This window comes from Chelonoidis abingdonii, chromosome 7 (genome assembly GCF_003597395.2).
Source record: "Chelonoidis abingdonii isolate Lonesome George chromosome 7, CheloAbing_2.0, whole genome shotgun sequence".
Taxonomy (NCBI): Eukaryota; Metazoa; Chordata; order Testudines; family Testudinidae; genus Chelonoidis; species Chelonoidis abingdonii.
This window is the reverse complement of record NC_133775.1, coordinates 18,357,504-18,376,311: the sequence shown is the minus strand read 5'-3', so window position 1 is coordinate 18,376,311 and position 18,808 is coordinate 18,357,504. Positions and strand designations below refer to the sequence as shown.

Sequence of the window (18,808 nt, the reverse complement as noted above, 5' to 3'; positions counted from 1 at the left end):
CTGACTTTGAAAAATCCAGTTTCCTGATTGGTCCTCTGGTCAGGTGTTTGGTTCCCTTTGTTAACCCTTTACAGGTAAAAGAAACATTAACCCTTAGCTATCTATTTATGACACCTTAATACTATGTGTTTAAAGAAAACTATAAATACAGATATTTTTTCAAAGATGTTAGAGTGAAAGTTCTTAGAAAAAGCTCACTAATGAATGCAGTTTGAGTCCAACCCAGGGTGAGTTAGATATTTTGTCAAGGTACTTTTTCAGACTGTGTGACTTGTATCTCTTTGCACTGGTGGATTTCTTATGCAATTACTTGCACTTGGGCAAGTAAAGAGTTATTACAAGGATTTTTTTATTCAGAAATCACAGTTAGCACAAAGAAACCAGCAGTTTAGAAATAGACTGATTTAATATTGATCACTGTATTACTGTCAGTTACCACACCATACAATCTGTGATGTCACTTATTTCCCTATTCTAAATACAGGTAACTGACGGTAGAATTTTATTTTTTAATGGCTCCTTGTGTAAACAGCAAAATTTGTTTAGTGGGTAGAAGGCTAAATAAAGATAAACATGGTGCAAAGACACACTGGATGCATTTTTTATGAAATGACTTTATCAAACCTAGATTAGGCCAAAATTCCTTGGCAAATTTGGCCCAGACCCAGGCACCATTTTGGAAAGTCCATTGCTTATACTCTTTTACTGGGCTGCTGGGGCAGGCATCCTGAGCCTTGCTGGCAACAGCCAAACTGGGAATGTTGGGCCTTTATGTGTTTGCACTCTCCCCCTGCACACTTCGTAAAGGTGGAGCCTTAGTCTGCGAAAGATGGTAGGTGTAAGCATGTGCACACTAAGGATGGATCGCTTGATTGAGCTACTCCTCTCAGTCATGCAGGGACCAGCTACATCATGTATCACCAAAGCCTACCCAACTGGATGTAAACAGAAAAGAAAATACCCAAACAGTACTTAAACTGTGCAGTAAATTATACGGGGGGGGGGGGGGCTATTGAAACCTAGAGTAAGGTGGAAACCCACTGAAAGCAAATACTACTTATGCAGGGCTAAACTAAGGTGGAAAATATAGGGGGAAAGTATCTCCTGAATGTGAATGTGGTCACATCTAATCTTGTGCGTTTCTGAAGCTAATACAGTCAGGTTCCATCAATTCTCATCAAGTTTGGCTGAAACAGACCGTGAAGGCCTAACAGCCTTCCACCCATGATCTCTGCATTTCCCCTTCTTCTCTCCCTTTTCATTCTCACACAATGCAAGTGACGGCTAGATTTTCCAGCCATACATGATCTTGAGCTTACTCTGACTGGCTCATTGCCCAAAATAAGGACAGAAACAAAATCTGCAGAATCCTTAGCACATAAAATGCAGCAACCCCGATCCTGTTACAGGCCTCAGATCTAAACCTTGCTCAGCTGCAGTAATCCTGTGACAAAGTGACTCACCAGTCAATGCGCTGCACTGGGCCTGTGTGGCCTTGTAGGATTTTTTTGTCTTCATAGCTCAGCTGGCCAGGTCCACAGGTGGTTCCCTTCATCTTGTGACTCGGCCCTCTGGCAAGGTCACGTTTAGTCTCACCCGTTTTGGAGTACATGCAAAGCCCCACAACCTCACATCAGGTTAGTGGCCTGTATCTAGGCCCAATAGTGCTACTGTGTCTGGGCTCCTCACGCTCACCTCTTCGGTGACATTGTAGGGGAACCCAGGCCCAGGCACCCTGTAACAAACAGTTAAAAGTCTGTCTTGTCAGACCTCTTGTTTCTTCCCTGGGCTACTTCTTGCATTAGCCTGCTGTCTCTTCGAGGAGCTTGCATTCTCAGTAAGGGTCTGCCCTATGGCCAGACCCCTTATCCCAATTCCCAGTGTAACAAAGGAAGGAAAATTAAACTAATAGAAATAAAGAGTGGCACCAGCCCTTCTATCCTGCATGGTCCTTCAGCCATCTGTATTACTGCTCCATGTTCATAGGCTACCAAAGGCAGCTTGTTCCTCTTGAGGAGCTGAGAATGAGAGGTCTGTCCCCCTATGGGGCTAGGAAGTTCTGAGCTAGGTTTCTCCCTTTCAAACTCCTCCTCTAAGTCTGGCATGCTTCTTTTAACCCATTCTTGTCTAGAGCAGGGTTTGTATACCCCATCACAAGGTGTGTCTACGCCAGCACTGGAGGTGTAATTTCCAGCTCAGGTAGACATACCCATGCTAGTTCTGACTGAGTTAGCGTTCTAAAAACAGAAGGGTAGCTGTGGCGGCACAAGCAGTGGTAGAAGCAAACTGCCAATTCTGTCCAAGGCACATATGCACACTGTTAGCCCGGCCTCAGGCTCACGCTGCCACAGCTATACTTCTAGTTTTAGCATGCAAACACAATCAGTGAGTGCGGGTCTGGCTACCTGAGCTGGCAGCAATGCAGACATACCCACAGACCACTAAGTGACAGACAGCAGCATTCCAGACCACCCTTAGGCCCCAGCCCTGCCTCTGCTATACCTTTTCCATAAGGCCACCTGTGCTAGTTCTACCCTATTGTGGGATTCCCTTCGAGTAAGAGAATCCCCAAGAAAGTGGTAACTTCACCCTTCCAACAGGGAGTGGAACAGGAAAGGGGGAACAGGAAATCTTGCCCACTGTGCCCCATATGTAAAATATCCACAGGCTATAAGACTTTGCTTAATATTGTCTGTGCATTCCACCCAAACAATTTAATCCTAGATTGCAGAAGCATATAAAAAAACAAACAGTTCTGTTCTATCTGTCAATATTTCCATTCAAGCCCTGATAGAATACACATTAAATTACTGTAGCTCTTAATTTTACATTTCCTGGTGTATATCCAAACTTTTACTTATATATATATAAACAATGTATTTTTAATTGGTCAGAGTTAAGTAATGGAATCATGAAAATGTAAATAGCAAATCATACATTGTAGAAGCTGCAGCTTACAATATTGACAAATTATGAACTCTGGAATATTTTACTTTAGCAGCATGCTGATTTTGAGATTTTTATTTTACAAATAAATCACCATCATTCTGTTTGTGAAAATTTGGTTTTGTTTCATCCACAGAACATGTACAATCTGGTAACAGCTATGAATTCCTTAAATCCCTCATTAACTGAGGTAAGCAAGCTTTCCCACTTCAGTGTTTGACTACACAAACTAATGTTTACAATTAACAGTAATTATGAGGACTGAATTTATTTAAACATTTGCAAAATGATCATAGGTACAAATATGCATGATCTCATTGTCATATTTTGATCTGAAGACAATTGCTGCTCATGAATGTAATACCTCAGTAATAAAAAACAAATCTACTTCTTAACATTTCTGCTGATTTGCTGTGCAAATTGGTTCCTATTGAACCTATAGAAAGCTATCATACTGAAGACTATTACAGGAGGATTTCTCCAAGTCACCAAAGTCAGGTGATAACTAGAAGGTTTTTCAAATATTTCACACTTGAATAAGCACATGTGACCAAAAGAATAAGAGAATTTAAGTGCCAGAACAGGTTATACCTTCTTAGATATTATGGGTGACTCTTCTAATGAGCTGCTTCAAAGAGGACTGCCTGCCCCTGTCCTGGACAAATAGATTTTCTGTTCTGTTCTATTCCTGAGGCCTATGCTGCTTGGGAGACATTGCTGTCCATTGTTTGAGCAGTAATGCCATCTCCTCAGCTCAAAGGGGCAATAGGAGGGTTTGTGTAGGGAACCATTTCCAATTGACATTGCCACTTCCCTATGGCCCTCCTCACGTGCATTAGCAAAGTCCTGTGTTTGCTGCTAGCCTATTTTTCAATTCTCTTTTTTGTGGCAGTGTGTTAACGATTTACTGTTTGCACTTTCTGGATAAAATTTCCTTTTAACAAAGTTCCTTTCTTTCTCTAATTTCATTTAAAACAGATATGGCACCTCTCCCAGCTGCTATTGCTTTATACTCTATTTTGTGCCATTCACACTGGTGAGCTAACGGAAGCCACAAGGCAAGCTTTGTGGGTGCTTAATTTCTGTTATTCCATTGGATGCTTCAGGCTGTTCCAGTGACATAAGCAAAAGCCCAACTAGAGACTGACCCTGTCAATCAGCAAAACACCACTAATGCATAAGAAAACTGTCTGCTCAGGGTGTCATGTTTCAGATTCTTTTCAGACATATTTTCATCTTTAGATATAGAGACTTAGCTGCAGATTAATTGGGATGGATGGAAGGTATCAGCATATACCCCTCTTTAGAAAGTCAGTTTATTCTGAATATTCATAATACAGTAAGAAGAAGGGGGAGTTGGCTCACAGATATTCACAGAATGTGTATATTTAAAAAAAGTAAAATGCCACAAATCTACAGTGTAACTTTGAATCATGTCTTCACTGTTCAGTCTTTCTAATAGGTAGCCAGTGATATCAACCTCTGTCAATTGTTCCTAGTAAAGGCATATTTACCTTTTCCTGCTTTTACTGTGTTCTTGTGTAAGTGACAAACATACAGTTCATTCATTTTCTTACTATAAAAAGGCCCATAGTAAATCTGCTGATAGTGAAAAAGCTTTCTGCGGTTGGCAATATTAGATTGTCCGCTTTGATTTTCAACAGTACCAGGAGAACTAATTATGAATAAAAAACACTCTTTTATCTTCTACCATCAAAAACATTTTACACCAATGTAAGAGAAACACAGAATTGTTCATTTTCTGTTGTATTATGTGTTTTTACATAATGAAGTTAGGGATAGGCAGATACGTTATTGTGAACAGTAGGCATATGGTAAAGTTGTCTAATTAAGTCTTATTTCAGTCATTCTTTTAACCCCACAGGCACTATGTGAAAAATGCATTCCATATCAACACAAAGTTCTACATCTGCTTTATTGTACTTAAAAGGAGAGAAGAAATGCCTGTAAATCTATCTCCCCAGCAAATACCAATTAAGGATTGCTCATTGCAGAAGGCAGGTGCATATCTAGATAAAATTTCTGGTATCTAATTTAAACTTTACAATGTGCACAACCAGATAATCTCAATGTAAATAATTCATTTCTTCATGGCTCTTTTATGCATGTTTATGTACTACAAGCTGATCTAGATTTACTGCTGTACAGAGTATAAACTTCTTTTGCTACGTGCAGTTATTACAAACAATAGTTGTGCTGCCTTGGTGTAAAGGCTGTAATATGTTTGAGCATTGAGCAGGAAGACACTGAATGTTTAAGGATGAATACTGATTCCCAGGCCTTCAAAGAGACTGAAAATTTCACAGTAATGATATGCTCCATCCCTAGGAATGGGGGCCAGTTTTACCATGAGCAGCAATGACAATTTGTAGGGCTTTGTTTATTGCAGTTCATCAGCCCACCCAAAAGTTGAGATGTTATATAAGATAAGTTGCAGCAGTTCCATGGTATTTTCAGCAAATGCTGACATACTCCAAACGGACTGTTTGCAAAATATTTTATTTTTTTGGTTGATTGTGATTAAATAACCTGGTAAATTACATTATGGTAGGAGTTCATTCTGAATACTCAACAAGTCCAATTTGTTTTCAGCTAGGTAGCAGACAGTTAGGTTCCCTAACCCAGGGCCGTATTTATACTGCATAAGTGGATGCTATTGACTTCAATGAGAGTGTTTGTGGAGTAAGGCATAACTGAACATTAGTAAAGGAGTCCGAGGCAGGCCTTCACTGTTTACATGCATGTACTTAGAGAATGATTATGTGCTTCCTTTAGTCTAGTGTACATACTTAGTACAAGGGAAGAGTTGGCGTAAAAATGGGTTTGCTATTGTTTCGGCCATCCTTTGCCTGTTTCTGATTACTCTGAAAACTCTCCACATTTAGCCAGAGTTGCCAAATTTATAAAGGCTGCTGTGGCCTCTCTTGTGTGTTGGTTAGAAAGTACAGGAGATGTACAAAAAAGGTGCAGGAGTCTCACCACTGTAGAGTAGTGCTTCTCAAACCAGGAGGTGACTAGCATTTTACAACTGAAGTTTTGAGTTAGACAAAGCTAAAATGATGAGTGGTGCAGAGATGTTGCCAGCTTTGTATACTCTACAACCGCTCCGTAAATGCAGATATTTTAGAGATAGCAGAAACATCCCTTTTTAGTAGATATGCAGCCTGATCCAAAAAGGCATTTGGTGTGCAAATAGAAAGCAGAATGTCTTAAGTTAGACAAGGGACAGTCAGCAACTAATGTCAAGTTAATAAATTATTTTTATCTTGACCCCATAATATCAGAATAACCAAGGTTAACAATTTTTTTATTAAGGAAAACAGAAAATTCAGGGCTGAATGGGGAAAAAGATCTAAGGTCTTGCCCCAGCTATTACTCTTAACTATGTGTACCTTAATGTTGTTAAAGCTGTTACTGTTTTTTTGACCTCTTGGTATACTTAGCTTTTGCCTTTCAGAAACAGCTGGGTCTGCTAAGAACCATTTCCCAATTCTACACAAGGTAGATCAGATGACTCTCGCTTTATCACCCTTGGAGGCCATCTGAAGGACAAAGAAAAGAGATACACACAAAACTAATGTTTTTATATGGTAGGGAACACTTGGCCCTAATCTTGTGATGAATACAAGACAGAAGAGACTAACTGAAATGTGAAACTATTCCACTTTCTTCCATCTTAGTTGGATGTTTTACATTCTTTTATTGAAAATAGAGGTTCACTACATTGCTTTAACTTATGGCAGTGTTTCACAAGTTTATTTGAGCAAAATTCTGTAGGTGTTGTTTCTCAAAATCATGGTGGACTCTTTCTATGGCTGATACATGTAACTACCCACTACTTTTTAAAAGAAAAAAGATTTTATTGTGGATGGAAATTTTGCATGCCTTACACATGGGTAATTATCATGATAGCACCCTCTCAGAAAAACGTTAAATGTTTATGGAAAGGTTACAGTTACAGCTTCGAATAAACTCTCATACACTAAGTCAAGGGCTGTCTGTCTACATATATAATTGCAGTTCAGTAATGCCTTATATGTTAAGTGGAATGTTTTACCTCCTACAAAATAAAGCTGCCTTCTAGAAATGCTGGTAATTACTTGTTGACAAGATTAAGACAAGTTGTTTCACCAACAAATACACTGCCTCTTTTAATTAAAGAAATGTAAACTCAGTGGGTAGAAACTTCTTTTTAGTGACCTCGTAATTCATACATGGGGAAGTAAGTTCATAAAACACCTGCTACATACATTCATGTCTTATGCTACACACCAGAGACGGCTCTAGAATATTTTAATGTCAATGTGACTTTGGTATTTTGCTCAGAGTAATCAGGTTAATATGAGAATGCCCTTAAACAAGGATAGTTCATCCTTTCATGTGTGCCCAATCTGATTTCAGCTTCTAGGCTGTACCCATCTCCAGTGATACCAGCTCAAGGGCTCTTTTTCCCCCATTCAGCCCTACTGTGCTGTATAATTACATTCATTAGTTTGGGTTCTCTGAGCTGCTAATACACTGTGCAGAGTGCCATTCAGATAAGAAAGATAACAAGTAGCTCAGTCTGGAAGTTATTCCACAGCAATGTGTAGCAGAATCCACTAGCTTCTTGTTTCAGAAGTATGCTAGAGTAGCTCAGCTTCCATTTTAGTAAAATTAAGTTTTTGTGGTTTATATAAAACCTTTTTATTTTTTAAATACCAATTTAAAAGACACTTACCTAAGGCTTTTGGTGCCTTAACACAACATCAATGCAATAAAATCCTAGAAGCATTAATCACTCAGCTAAAGGTGAACAGTATAAACTTAGGCAGTGTTGTCTTCCTGCATCTGCTGACAGTTTGTAACAACAACTGAGAAGTATAGACTGGCTCAGTTCATCTCAGTAGGGTATTAAATTGAAGTCTAATATTAACAGAATACATGTCAAAATTAGCTTTTGCTGTTAAACATTGTAATAGATTTTCTGTAAATGTGATCATCCAGTATTGCTTGATGCAGTTTTGGCTATTCATAGGGAAGTACGTGAGGTAGCTACTGCTAGGAACAAGAAGTCACATCTGCCCAGTCCATAAGGGAGAGGTAGAGAGATACAGTCTCTCCCATGTTCAAGAAGCATCAACTCTCCCATAGCCAGCTATCCAAAACTCCAGTTCTTTCCCCCCTCTATCAACTTCCACATTGTACTGAAAAATGTAGAAATGCAAAGTTCTGTGACCCAGAGTGTTGGGACAGCATACATAATGCAACGACTACTGTGCCCATTAGTTATTTTCATATTCATTTCAGCAAAACCCTATAGTTCTGTTTGTGGCTGATGAAACAGGATTTTGGCCTACAGAATACTTTAAACACTCTGGAGAAGAAAATGCAGTTTAACCAGATTTCAATTTAAAAATTGTCCATTCCATTTAGGTCATAACATTGACAATTATCTACAGAGATGTGTAGTTTGTAAGTTATATTACCCATATGAAAAAAGATATGTTGGAAAAACAATAGCAGCAACCATAGCACCCTGAAACTCTTGTTGGAATAAAAATGGACTTCAGCTGGTAAAGGGGTTATTGCCAGAGTAAGATGGTCATGTTACCATGAACTATGATAGTGAGTCATGGATATTAGTGCAGTGGCCTTGATGATTTTAAGCATATCATATGAAAGCATCATGACAGTGAAATAGTGTGCAAGGCTGTTTAATTTATGTAAATCAAAAGAAGCCAGCAAGAGATGCCACTTAGATGCAACAGCCAAGAGTTATTGTTTAACCCACATTTGTATCTCTTCCACATTTCATGCTGGGAGATGTATGACTTGACACTAGCAAATTATATTCATGGCTTTGCTAAATTAAACTGGCGCTGCTAGTTAAGGGTCAAGACTTCCTGTATTTAATCATTTACCGTTTACAAATAGCCTTTTCATATTGAAAAACCATATCAGAAGTATTGAAGTTCTTGAGAATATAACAAATTGAGTTAAATTTCAAACACTGTTTGGTAATAGCTACTCTTCCTCCTTAAAATAAAAGTCATTAACTTATTATTTGTGTTTAAATGTAAAACAATTTGTTTCCTAGTTTTCATTAGATCATGGGAAATATACTAAATAAGACAGTGATTTAGAGCTGCCTATTGTAACTGATATTTTCACTGAAAATATTCTCTTTCCAGTTTAGTCTTGAGTTTTCAAAGCTTAGAATTTAACTAATTGATTTTCTTCTGATTTCTACCATTTCTTGAGTCCCACAGTACAATAGCATTAAAATACATCAAGAAGAATAAGAAGTGTAAGCAGGAAACAACCGACACAGATACAGGAAATAAATCTGGTAGCTTCTGTGGAGGATTCAGTGTGGCACTCATTGAAGTGAGGATGCCCATCAGAGTTACTGAGACAATAAACTGTAAGATAAAGAATGATAGATTAGTTAACATTGATTTACAGTGTCAAATGAATAAGAAGTTACTTTCATTGCTTAGGTGCCTTGAATTCTTCATTCTCTATATGGATGACCTCTTAGAAAATACAGTGTGCATCTATACTAACATCTTGTGTGCCATTCTCTAAGCTGATATAAACACTGTCAAGCTAATCACCTCAAAAAAAGCCACCCAGAGATTAGACAGTTTCCTACTATATATTCAATACATTAAGGAGTATTTTGGAATGGGCTCTTTTGACACGTTGCTGCAAAGTAAGGTAACTTACTTATTTCGGGCTTTTAGGAGGGATTTGAATGAGGAGATGGGGATGGGGGGAAGGGGCTCACACTGGAATTGGGAAAGCATTACATATATGGAGACAGCTTGGAAGAAGACAGATGGGCCTCTTGTGTGGTTTTCAACACATGAAGTTGTTCACATGAAACTTCTATTAAGAACAAATGTGCGAACAAGTATATTCCATAAGCAGTATATAAATCCTATCGCCACAAAAATGTACATAATTGTGGACATAAAGCTGGTTTATCATGATTTTAAAAACAACATATTATGAACAGTTAAAAGTTTCTTACCAGACTCTTAATAATCTTTGGGAATGCTTTAAATGAAGGAATGTATGCCCTAATAGAAAGGGAGAGTGACTTCAGCTGCAGGTCCTCTTCTGAAGTCTTTTCAAATATTGAAAAAGAAGTTGCACATACTGTCAGAAACGCTAGTGTTGTCACCACATAGTCAAGAAGCAGGCCATCCTTCAACAGAAGAGGCAGTAAGCTGTTAAAACAGAAGGGCATTAGTCTACATTCCAACAAACTTATATTTTAAGCAACACATTAAAAGGTGAGAAAAAAGAATATGCTTAGAAAGATGTACAAGAATCAAGGCAGGAAGCATACTGTATTGAAGTTAATAGTGTCTGACTCACCTGAAGGTTGACACAAGTAAAAACCATGTACACATCAAAGGAATTTCATTTATCATTAAGCAGACTGGTCTACAATGAAAAGAAAAATAGGTGTACAAACACTGTAATGACAACAGCTTTGCTGGTTCTCGCTAAACTTTTCTTATACACAACTTTTACTTATTCTGGGGCAGCGACTCTATTGTGATCTGGCTCCTTTTTTTGCCATCTGGAGCCAGACACTAGCTGCAAATGGTAGAAGTCCCTCCTGGGGCAAGAGTGCCAGTACTGGGCCCGCCACCCTCTCACTCAGCATAGGAGACATGGCAGAACTCCCCTCATTCTATCATCCACTGGCATAGGATCCATTAAGAATATACCAGGGCAGAATATCTCCTGCATCAGAGCTATGCTTGATGTAGCACCTGGCATCTTTGATTCTTGGCGTCAGCCTCTCACTGCCATAGGGCTGTGTATATGAACACTCAGTGCACAGGAAGCTGAGGTGTAAATCTACAGTGCCCTTGCATGCCATGCACTGTCCGTATGGATCCTGCTACGGTGCACTAAAAGTTCCCTAGTGTGCACTACCCTACTGCTGATTCAAACTGCAGTATGTGCATCTGCACTAGAGAACTTTTAGTACATAGCAGCAGGGTCAACACAGACAGTTAGTGCGCTACACGTTGGAACATGGTAAATTTACACCACAGCTGCCACGCACTAGGTGTTTGTGTAGACATGTCCTAAAGCAGTGACAGGCTGACCCCAAGAACCAAAGAAGCTATGACCACACCAAGCAGAGCTCTGGTGCAAGAGATATTCTGCCCAGTGTGTTGATTTTCAGCACAATATGCATTCAAAAAGAACAGTTGCAGTTTACAAGCATCCGTGCCTAGTCACATTAGTAAGAATGGTAAAGTTGTGTGTTCAGCCAGGAAGCCAGAAACAATAGTTTAGTGGCCAGTCTAGATAAAATTGTCCCCTGTGGGCTTCTATGTAAGCTTTCTAATGTAAACCTAGGAGAGGAATATTAAAGGTGCTACCACACCAGTGTTCAAATTTCTCCCACATGATGGCTATGCTTCATCCAAGAGGAAGAAGATGACCCTTTGCCTTAAGACTTATCTCCCAACAAAGGAAAGAGAAGGGGGAATACCAGCTTTACCCTGTTATAAACGCCACCAATATAACACGAATTTGGATATAATGCGGTAAAGCAGTGCTCGGGGGGGGGGGGGGGGCTGTGTGCTCTGGCGGATCAAATCAAGTTCGATATAATGTGGTTTCACCTATAACCCGGTAAGATTTTTTGGCTCCCAAGGACAGCATTAGATCAAGATAGAGGTGTATATACATTAATTTCCAAGACAGGCGGCCCTTTGCCATGTAGTTATTGAGAAATGAGGGAGAATTCACCCTATTTCACTCATCATTATTACTTACCTTATATATGCTTTCTGGACAACTACATGTCTGGGGCTTTTCTTTGGTTTCATGGCAGTGTCACCCTTCCTATCCCCAGAATCAGTCAACCCTACCACCTGGACAGCCATGCATATTTTGTGCTGATTCTGCCATTAGTGGTCAAAAAGGAAATTTCTACTTTCATAGCCCCGAATTACTTAGCATTCAGAAGTTCTTACAGAATGAAAACGATATGCACATTTTTTTTAAAAAGTCTCTGTTTTAATAGATACATTATTTCTAAGTGAGGAAGATGCCTGTGGCATCATCCAAATTGGGGAACAAGTATCAAAATATTTTCTATATAAAAAATTACTTACATTGATACTAGAAGAATAGATTTTTCATGTACTTGGAAGGAGAACAGGAAGAATGACAATGCACAACTAACCTAAAAAGATTCAGGTAGAAGAGGTTAATGTAGATCTCCCCAGTGCGAAGTGTAGGTTTTAGTTTTTCAGTTGGCCTAATTTTATGTAAAGGCTGGCATCAGTGTGAAGCGTCCAATTTAATTAAAGTATCTAATTTGTACTAAATATATTCAACTCCAGAGCAATTTGCATGTTTCAATATAGTTAGAGGGACAAGTACACTGATCTGCACCTGTAACAGATTGTGGCTGCAAAAAAGGGAGCCTTTTGAAAGTTTGACCCAGAGTATTCAGAACATGTCTCATGTAATAAGGCCCCTATCTTGCAAACACTTACGCATGTGCTTAACTATCCTCACATGAGTAATCCTATCAAAGTAAACTGAATCACTCGCATATATAAGTGATTGCAGGATTGGGGCCCTACTATATAAAGTCAGAACTATGCAACTACTGTACCTGAGGTAGGTTGTATTATGCTGAGTCAACTGTGCTCATGAACAACCCGCACCTCAGAAGTAACAACAAAAGGTCTTATTCTTTTTACTGAACTAAAAATATATTGAGCAAGAATTAAACTACAAGATAATTCTTGGGAAGGATTAATCCTAGTTATAGGCATCACTATTATAAACTCAAATAATACTTAGAAATTATTGTATATTTTAAAACTGTATAAATCAACTACTGTTTAAATTTTAGTGATATCTGTCTTGGTATAAAAGTGCTTTTAGTTTACAAGGAATATTTTACATTCATGTCGTGTAAATATGCCTAAATTTATGTTCAGTGATATTAGACTACAGAGAGAAAAGCAAACATTTGTTAAAAACAAAAAAAGGATCATTCCTTTTCAAACCACTAATGAGCCTGCAATGACTATTGTGGGAATTTTTATTGAATTTGGCAGCCAGTGCATTAAAAAAAAACTATCACTCTGGAAACAAAATGAAAGAGAAAGGAAATCTCAAACCCATACAAAGCTTTATTATGTGAAGAATCTTCAAACGGCTTTTAAGAGAAAAATAATAAAAATACAGAATTAAAATAAAAAAAACCAAGGATAAAAGAAATAAAGAAGTATAGACAAGGGGAAAACCGGAGATTTAAAAGACATTAGTTAGGTCCTCTGATACAACTTTGATATTCAATTCTATTGGTGATATGCTTTTTAAACAAACAGTCTCTTCAGCAGATACCAAATGACATTTAACAATATACATAACTGCATGGTGGGACAATTTTAAGGAGAACTGTTGGCCATGCTCCAACATTCAGTGATAGATTTTATATAAGAAACAATTAAAAAAAAATACACTTACCAGAGCAAATTTAAATCGTCGGAGTGAGGGTTGGAGGGTTAGTTTTATACAAGCCGGAAGTAGGGTCAGAAATGTAAAAGCAAAGCTAAAAGATTATTTTAAAAAAAATATTAAGTTTATCCTTTAATATATAAATAACCACTTTCATGTTTTCAGATAATATTTTCAAAAGCAACTAGGTGATTTTAGGGATCCTGTCCCATTTTCAAAAGCACAAATCACATAAGCACTTAAGTCTGTGTGGTGTATGCTCCTAATTGTCTTATGTACTTATGAAAATTTTATTCTTCAGTAACTTTTTATCCATCTTCCATACTGAAAGAGCCTCATTTTGAACTCTTTGCTTATTTGAAATATTTTGGATTATGCAAACTTTAAACATTTAGAAGAAATAATGGAAAAAGTCAAATGCATGTGTTTGTTATTTTTATCTAGCTTCCCAATTTTAACTAATTATTCAGCTCAAAGTATACAGACACACAGAAAAAAGTTTAACAACATTCTAAAACACACAAACCTGGGGAAAATCTTTAATTTTATTTGTATTATTTGGAACTAAAAAATACACTACGAACAAAAGTCTTTTTAAGAACTCTGAAAATTTCATCACTCAATTCTTCCCAAAAATTAATGGATGGGGTTTTCACAAGCATCTTTGTGACTCAGGAGCACAAGTCCCTTTGACTTTCAATAGGATTTGTGCTCCTAAATCACTTAGGTGCTTTTGAAAATCCCCCAAGATACGAATAAAAGTGAAAGTTACCTAAAAGCCTTCAGTTCTCTTACCTGAGTTTAAGCTGGGTTTGAGGTGACATCACATTCTTTATCTTTATAAGGACACTTAGACTACACCAGATATTGGCTACTTTATCCTGAAAAGATATTTAATGAGTTGTATCTATGTTAGTTTGTATTCAAATAATATGAGGATTATTTAATATTTCATTGAAAAATAAATTTTGATACACAAATGTCATATGCTATAATGAAAGGCAATATCGGGTCAGTGTGACCTTGGCTCAAACATAGAAAATTAAAATCTGAAAGAAACTGAATTAAAACATGTATTAAAATAACTGAGAAATACTTTCTCGAACACAAGAGACCATCAGTCTTAAGTCAAGTCCACACACTTTGTGAAAATAAAGCTCTGAAAACATTCATCTCTAGGAAAATTTACATCAAAATGATAGCACCTGTGAAACTTTTTTCAACTGTGAAGACATTCAATTAGGGCTGTTGATTAATCGCAGTTAAGTCATGCGATTAAACTCAAAATTAATCGTGATTCATCGCAGTTTTAATTGCACTGTTAAACAATAGAATACCAGTTGAAATGTATTAAATATTTTGGATGTTTTTCTGCATTTTCATACATATATATTGTAATCCGAGTTGTAATTGAAATCAAAGTGTTTATTATTTTTTATTACAAATATTTGCACTGTAAAAATGAAACAAAAGAAATGTATGAGGTGAACTGAAAAATACTAAGTAGTGTAGTGGAATCTCGTTGTTGTGAAAGTGCAACTTACAATGTAGATTTTTTTTTTGTTACATAACTGCACTCAAAAACAAAACCATGTAAAACTTCAGCGCCTACAAGTCCACTCAGTCCTATTTCTTGTTCAGCTAATTGCTAAGACAAACAAGTTTGTTTACATTTATAGGAGATAATGCTGCCCTATTCTTATTTACAGCGTCACCAGAAAGGTAGAACAGGCATTTGCATGGCACTTTGTAGGTATTTACGTGCCAGCTTTGCTAAATATTAATATGCCCCTTCATGCTTCGGTCATCATTCCAGAGGACATGCCTCCATGTTGATGACGCTCATTAAAAAAAATAACGCGTTAATTAAATTTCTTACTTAACTCCTTGGGGGAGAATTGTATGTCCCCTGCTCTGTGTATATATTCTGCCATATATTTCATGTTATAGCAGTCATGGATGATGACCTAGCACGTGTTGTTCATTTTAAGAAGACTTTCACAGCAGATTTGACAAAACACAAAGAAGGTACCAATATGAGATTTCTAAAGATAGCTACATCACTCAACCCAGAGTTTAAGAATTTGAAGTGTCTTCCAAAATCTGAGAGGGACAAGGTGTACAGCATGCTTTCAGAAGTCTTAGAAGAGCAACACTCCAATGTGGAAACTACAGAACCACCAAAAAAGAAAATTAACCTTGTGCTGGTGGCATCTGACTCAGATAATGAAAATGAACATATGTCGGTCTGCACTGCTTTGGATTCTTATCGAGCAGAACCCGTCATCAGCATGGACACATGTCCCATGGAATGGTGGTTGAAGCATGAAGGGACACATGAATCTTCAGTGCATCTGGCAGGTAAATATCTTGCGATTTCAGATATAACAGTGCCATGAGAACGCCTGTTCTCACTGTCAGGTGACATTGTAAACAAGAACCAGGCAATATTATCTCCTGCAAATGTAAACAAAGTTGTTTGTCTGAGTGATTGGCTTAACAAGAAGTAGGACTGAGTGGACTTGCAGTCTCTAAAATTTTACATTGTTTTAATTTTGAATGCCGTTTTTTTTTTGGTACATAAAATTCTACATTTGTAACTTCAACTTTAATGATATAAAGATTACACTACAGTACTTGTATGAGGTGAATTGAAAAATACTATTTCTTGGGGGCTTTTTACAGTGCAAATACTTATCAAAAATAAATATGAAGTGAGCATGGTGCACTTTGTATTCAGTATTGTAACTAAATCAATATATTTGAAAATGTAGAAAACCTCCAAAAATACTTAAATAAATGGTATTCTGTTATTGTTTAACAGTGTAATTAATTGTGATTAATTTTTTTAATCGCTTGACAGACCTAGATTCAATATATTCTCACATTTATTACACACCTGAATGTATTTAGCTCTGCTGACTAGCAATGACAGAGTTAACCACTAATAAATCAAGAAGTCTAAAGACATTAGCAGTTGTGCTAGGATCACTTTCAAAATTACATTTCTAACCACAGCTATCATGCCCATGAAACTCATCCCTAAACAGCTGCTAGAATCACAGCTGTGTAGACATAACAACAAGAAAGCTACTAGCACCAACTACTAAGCCATGTTCCTTGTATGCTTACTAGCAATACAGAATATGCTCTTCAAATTTGCTGAGGATTACAAGTGAACAGACGGTTTTGCAGCACCAGCAAACATATAAGATGCCTACTTCATAGCCAGTAATATTTTACAACCATCAGCATTTGTTGCTGTTTCTGTAAATGGGAATCAATTCAAAGAACCTGTTACAGGCAACAGAGTATAAACTTACTGTGCATTGCTTACATAGACAATTTCTCAGTTTATCCAGATTAGTATGCAAGTAAGTCACTCCCCTATTCAGTCTGAAAATATTTGATCTAATATTAGACTAAAATCCTTGGGCTCTTTTGGATTCATTGTTTGTTGACATTTACAGCTTTTATTTTTAAACTTAGCAAAGGGTAAAAAATGAAAAGTAACAAAAGGTATTTTGGTTTGTAAATATCTTTATCTCCCAACCTTCAATTATTTTTCAACAAGCTGCAGGTGAATATGTTCTGAAAATATTCCTATGGCTGCATCTAAATTAAATGCCACCCTCAGTGTATCCATAATGTTAGTTTTTCAGGGCAAAGATATTGCAGGTTGTGGTATCATTTGTATCTGCTGAAGAACTGCTAACAGCTAACACATAAATAAGGCAAACCATTTACACTAACAACAGTCAGGTAGGCCCAGATTCAGCAAAGCACTTAAGTCCCACTGAAGCATTACTGAATCAAGCCCTCAGTTTCTACTGTGAGGAAGCCTGTGGTACAGAACTTGCTCTTAAACTTGAGTCAGTCTTGCCAGGAGCTAAGCACTCTGACCCCAATCTATCAAAGCACTGAAGTGCCTTTTTAAGCATGTAAGTAGTAGATCCACTGGCATCTATGAGGCTACTTGTGTGATTAGATTTAAGTATGTGCTTAACTGCTCTACTGGATTGGGGCAACAGAGCTCAGCATCTTGCAGGATCAAGCCTCAAGAACACTGTGCTGAATCAAACTACTACTTAGGAATAGTAAAAGCACAACTGGTCTAAATAAACTTTTGTAAAAAGTGGTTACTGAGAATATCAGCTAAGACACAAAGCAGACTTTAATTTACATCTGAAACATTACAACCATTACTACTTGTATAAATCCTTTCAATAAAGATGAGTATTTTGCTAACCAAAGGAGAGCTTCTGAAGCTGTTAACTTTTACTTTGTATCTTCTGACTCTGTCAATTACTATGGAATCTATGTCAATGGAAAAATGTATGACTGAAGTATGGGTTTGATGATGGGATAAGTGTTGTCTACTCATATAATATCCTGGAAGATGCCAGCTCAGCTAGGGGTTAAATACTGGATTAAATAACTGGCAAGAAATGACTGCCAACAAAGATGACTGCCAGCTCAGATTACTAGTTCTGTGGTGTGTCTTCCACATGAAATCCCTTAAGGTCATGATGAAGGTTTCTCAAGGGATCTAAGAATACAGAACATTTAACACAAACAAAACAACCCACATACTTCAAACAAGCCTCGATCAATGGGAAAGAGTCTTCTGAGTACTTGCAGGATTTGTTCCACTTCTGTGCAGAACGGGAGCCAGCAAATCGCAAAAGAAGCAACCACCGTAAATGCTATTTTAATTAACAACACTAACCTGGAATAAATAGAAGAGTTTAAGTCAAGATATTAAGAGGCAAAAAACTCAGTTGTTTATATATATTAAAAATCACACACTTGGGGCTTAAACGCAGAGTGTATTTACAGTATACAACTGAATGTGCGTAAGATCACCAAATGTGACAAATTTGAGCAGGGCTACCAATACTAGAGAGAAGGTATGTCGTCATCTCTTGAGCAGTCGTAAATAATCCACTAGGACTGTGTCACATATACTGGCATTTGTCTCATTAACCTGGACTTTTAGCCCATATTTAACTTTGATTCCAGTATGTTGAAGGTATGCAAAAAAAGGATGGTTAATGACAGCTGAGCAAAGAAGAGTTTTTTTCAGTTCACTGGCAATTCCAGAATATTGGAACTCACACATTTTCAGGTAAAACCAAAAATGAAATATTTCAAAATTTTTGGCAACTTAGTTTTAACATTCACTTTGGATTGAACAGAATATTTCCTTCATCCAAAAATGAAACTGTTTCTATTTTGAGCATTTATCATTTCTGAATTTTTTTTAAAATAAAATTAAAGGAAATTTCTAAACAAAAAGTTGTTTTGAATTTTGAACCAAAAATTTAAATGTTACATTTTGAAA

General features: G+C 37.2%; 2 protein-coding genes across 2 annotated transcripts in view; one reads left to right on the top strand and one right to left on the bottom strand.

Annotated features, from left to right (window-relative positions):
- ITGB3BP (integrin subunit beta 3 binding protein) overlaps positions 1–8,842 on the top strand; it is a 55,809-nt gene extending 46,967 nt beyond the window's left edge. The window contains exons 8-9 of the mRNA XM_032795484.2: positions 3,083–3,136; positions 4,832–8,842. Of these exons, the coding sequence (XP_032651375.1) occupies positions 3,083–3,135 (53 nt within the window). The 3' untranslated portion in view covers position 3,136; positions 4,832–8,842. The remainder of the gene's footprint in view (positions 1–3,082; positions 3,137–4,831) is intronic.
- The window catches only part of ALG6 (ALG6 alpha-1,3-glucosyltransferase), a 43,677-nt gene continuing 33,517 nt past the window's right edge, over positions 8,649–18,808 (bottom strand). Inside the window, exons 9-15 of the mRNA XM_032795479.2 lie at positions 18,058–18,193; positions 14,260–14,345; positions 13,474–13,558; positions 12,102–12,172; positions 10,336–10,404; positions 9,986–10,184; positions 8,649–9,371 (exon numbers count right to left, since the gene is read on the bottom strand). Of these exons, the coding sequence (XP_032651370.1) occupies positions 9,174–9,371; positions 9,986–10,184; positions 10,336–10,404; positions 12,102–12,172; positions 13,474–13,558; positions 14,260–14,345; positions 18,058–18,193 (844 nt within the window). The 3' untranslated portion in view covers positions 8,649–9,173. The remainder of the gene's footprint in view (positions 9,372–9,985; positions 10,185–10,335; positions 10,405–12,101; positions 12,173–13,473; positions 13,559–14,259; positions 14,346–18,057; positions 18,194–18,808) is intronic.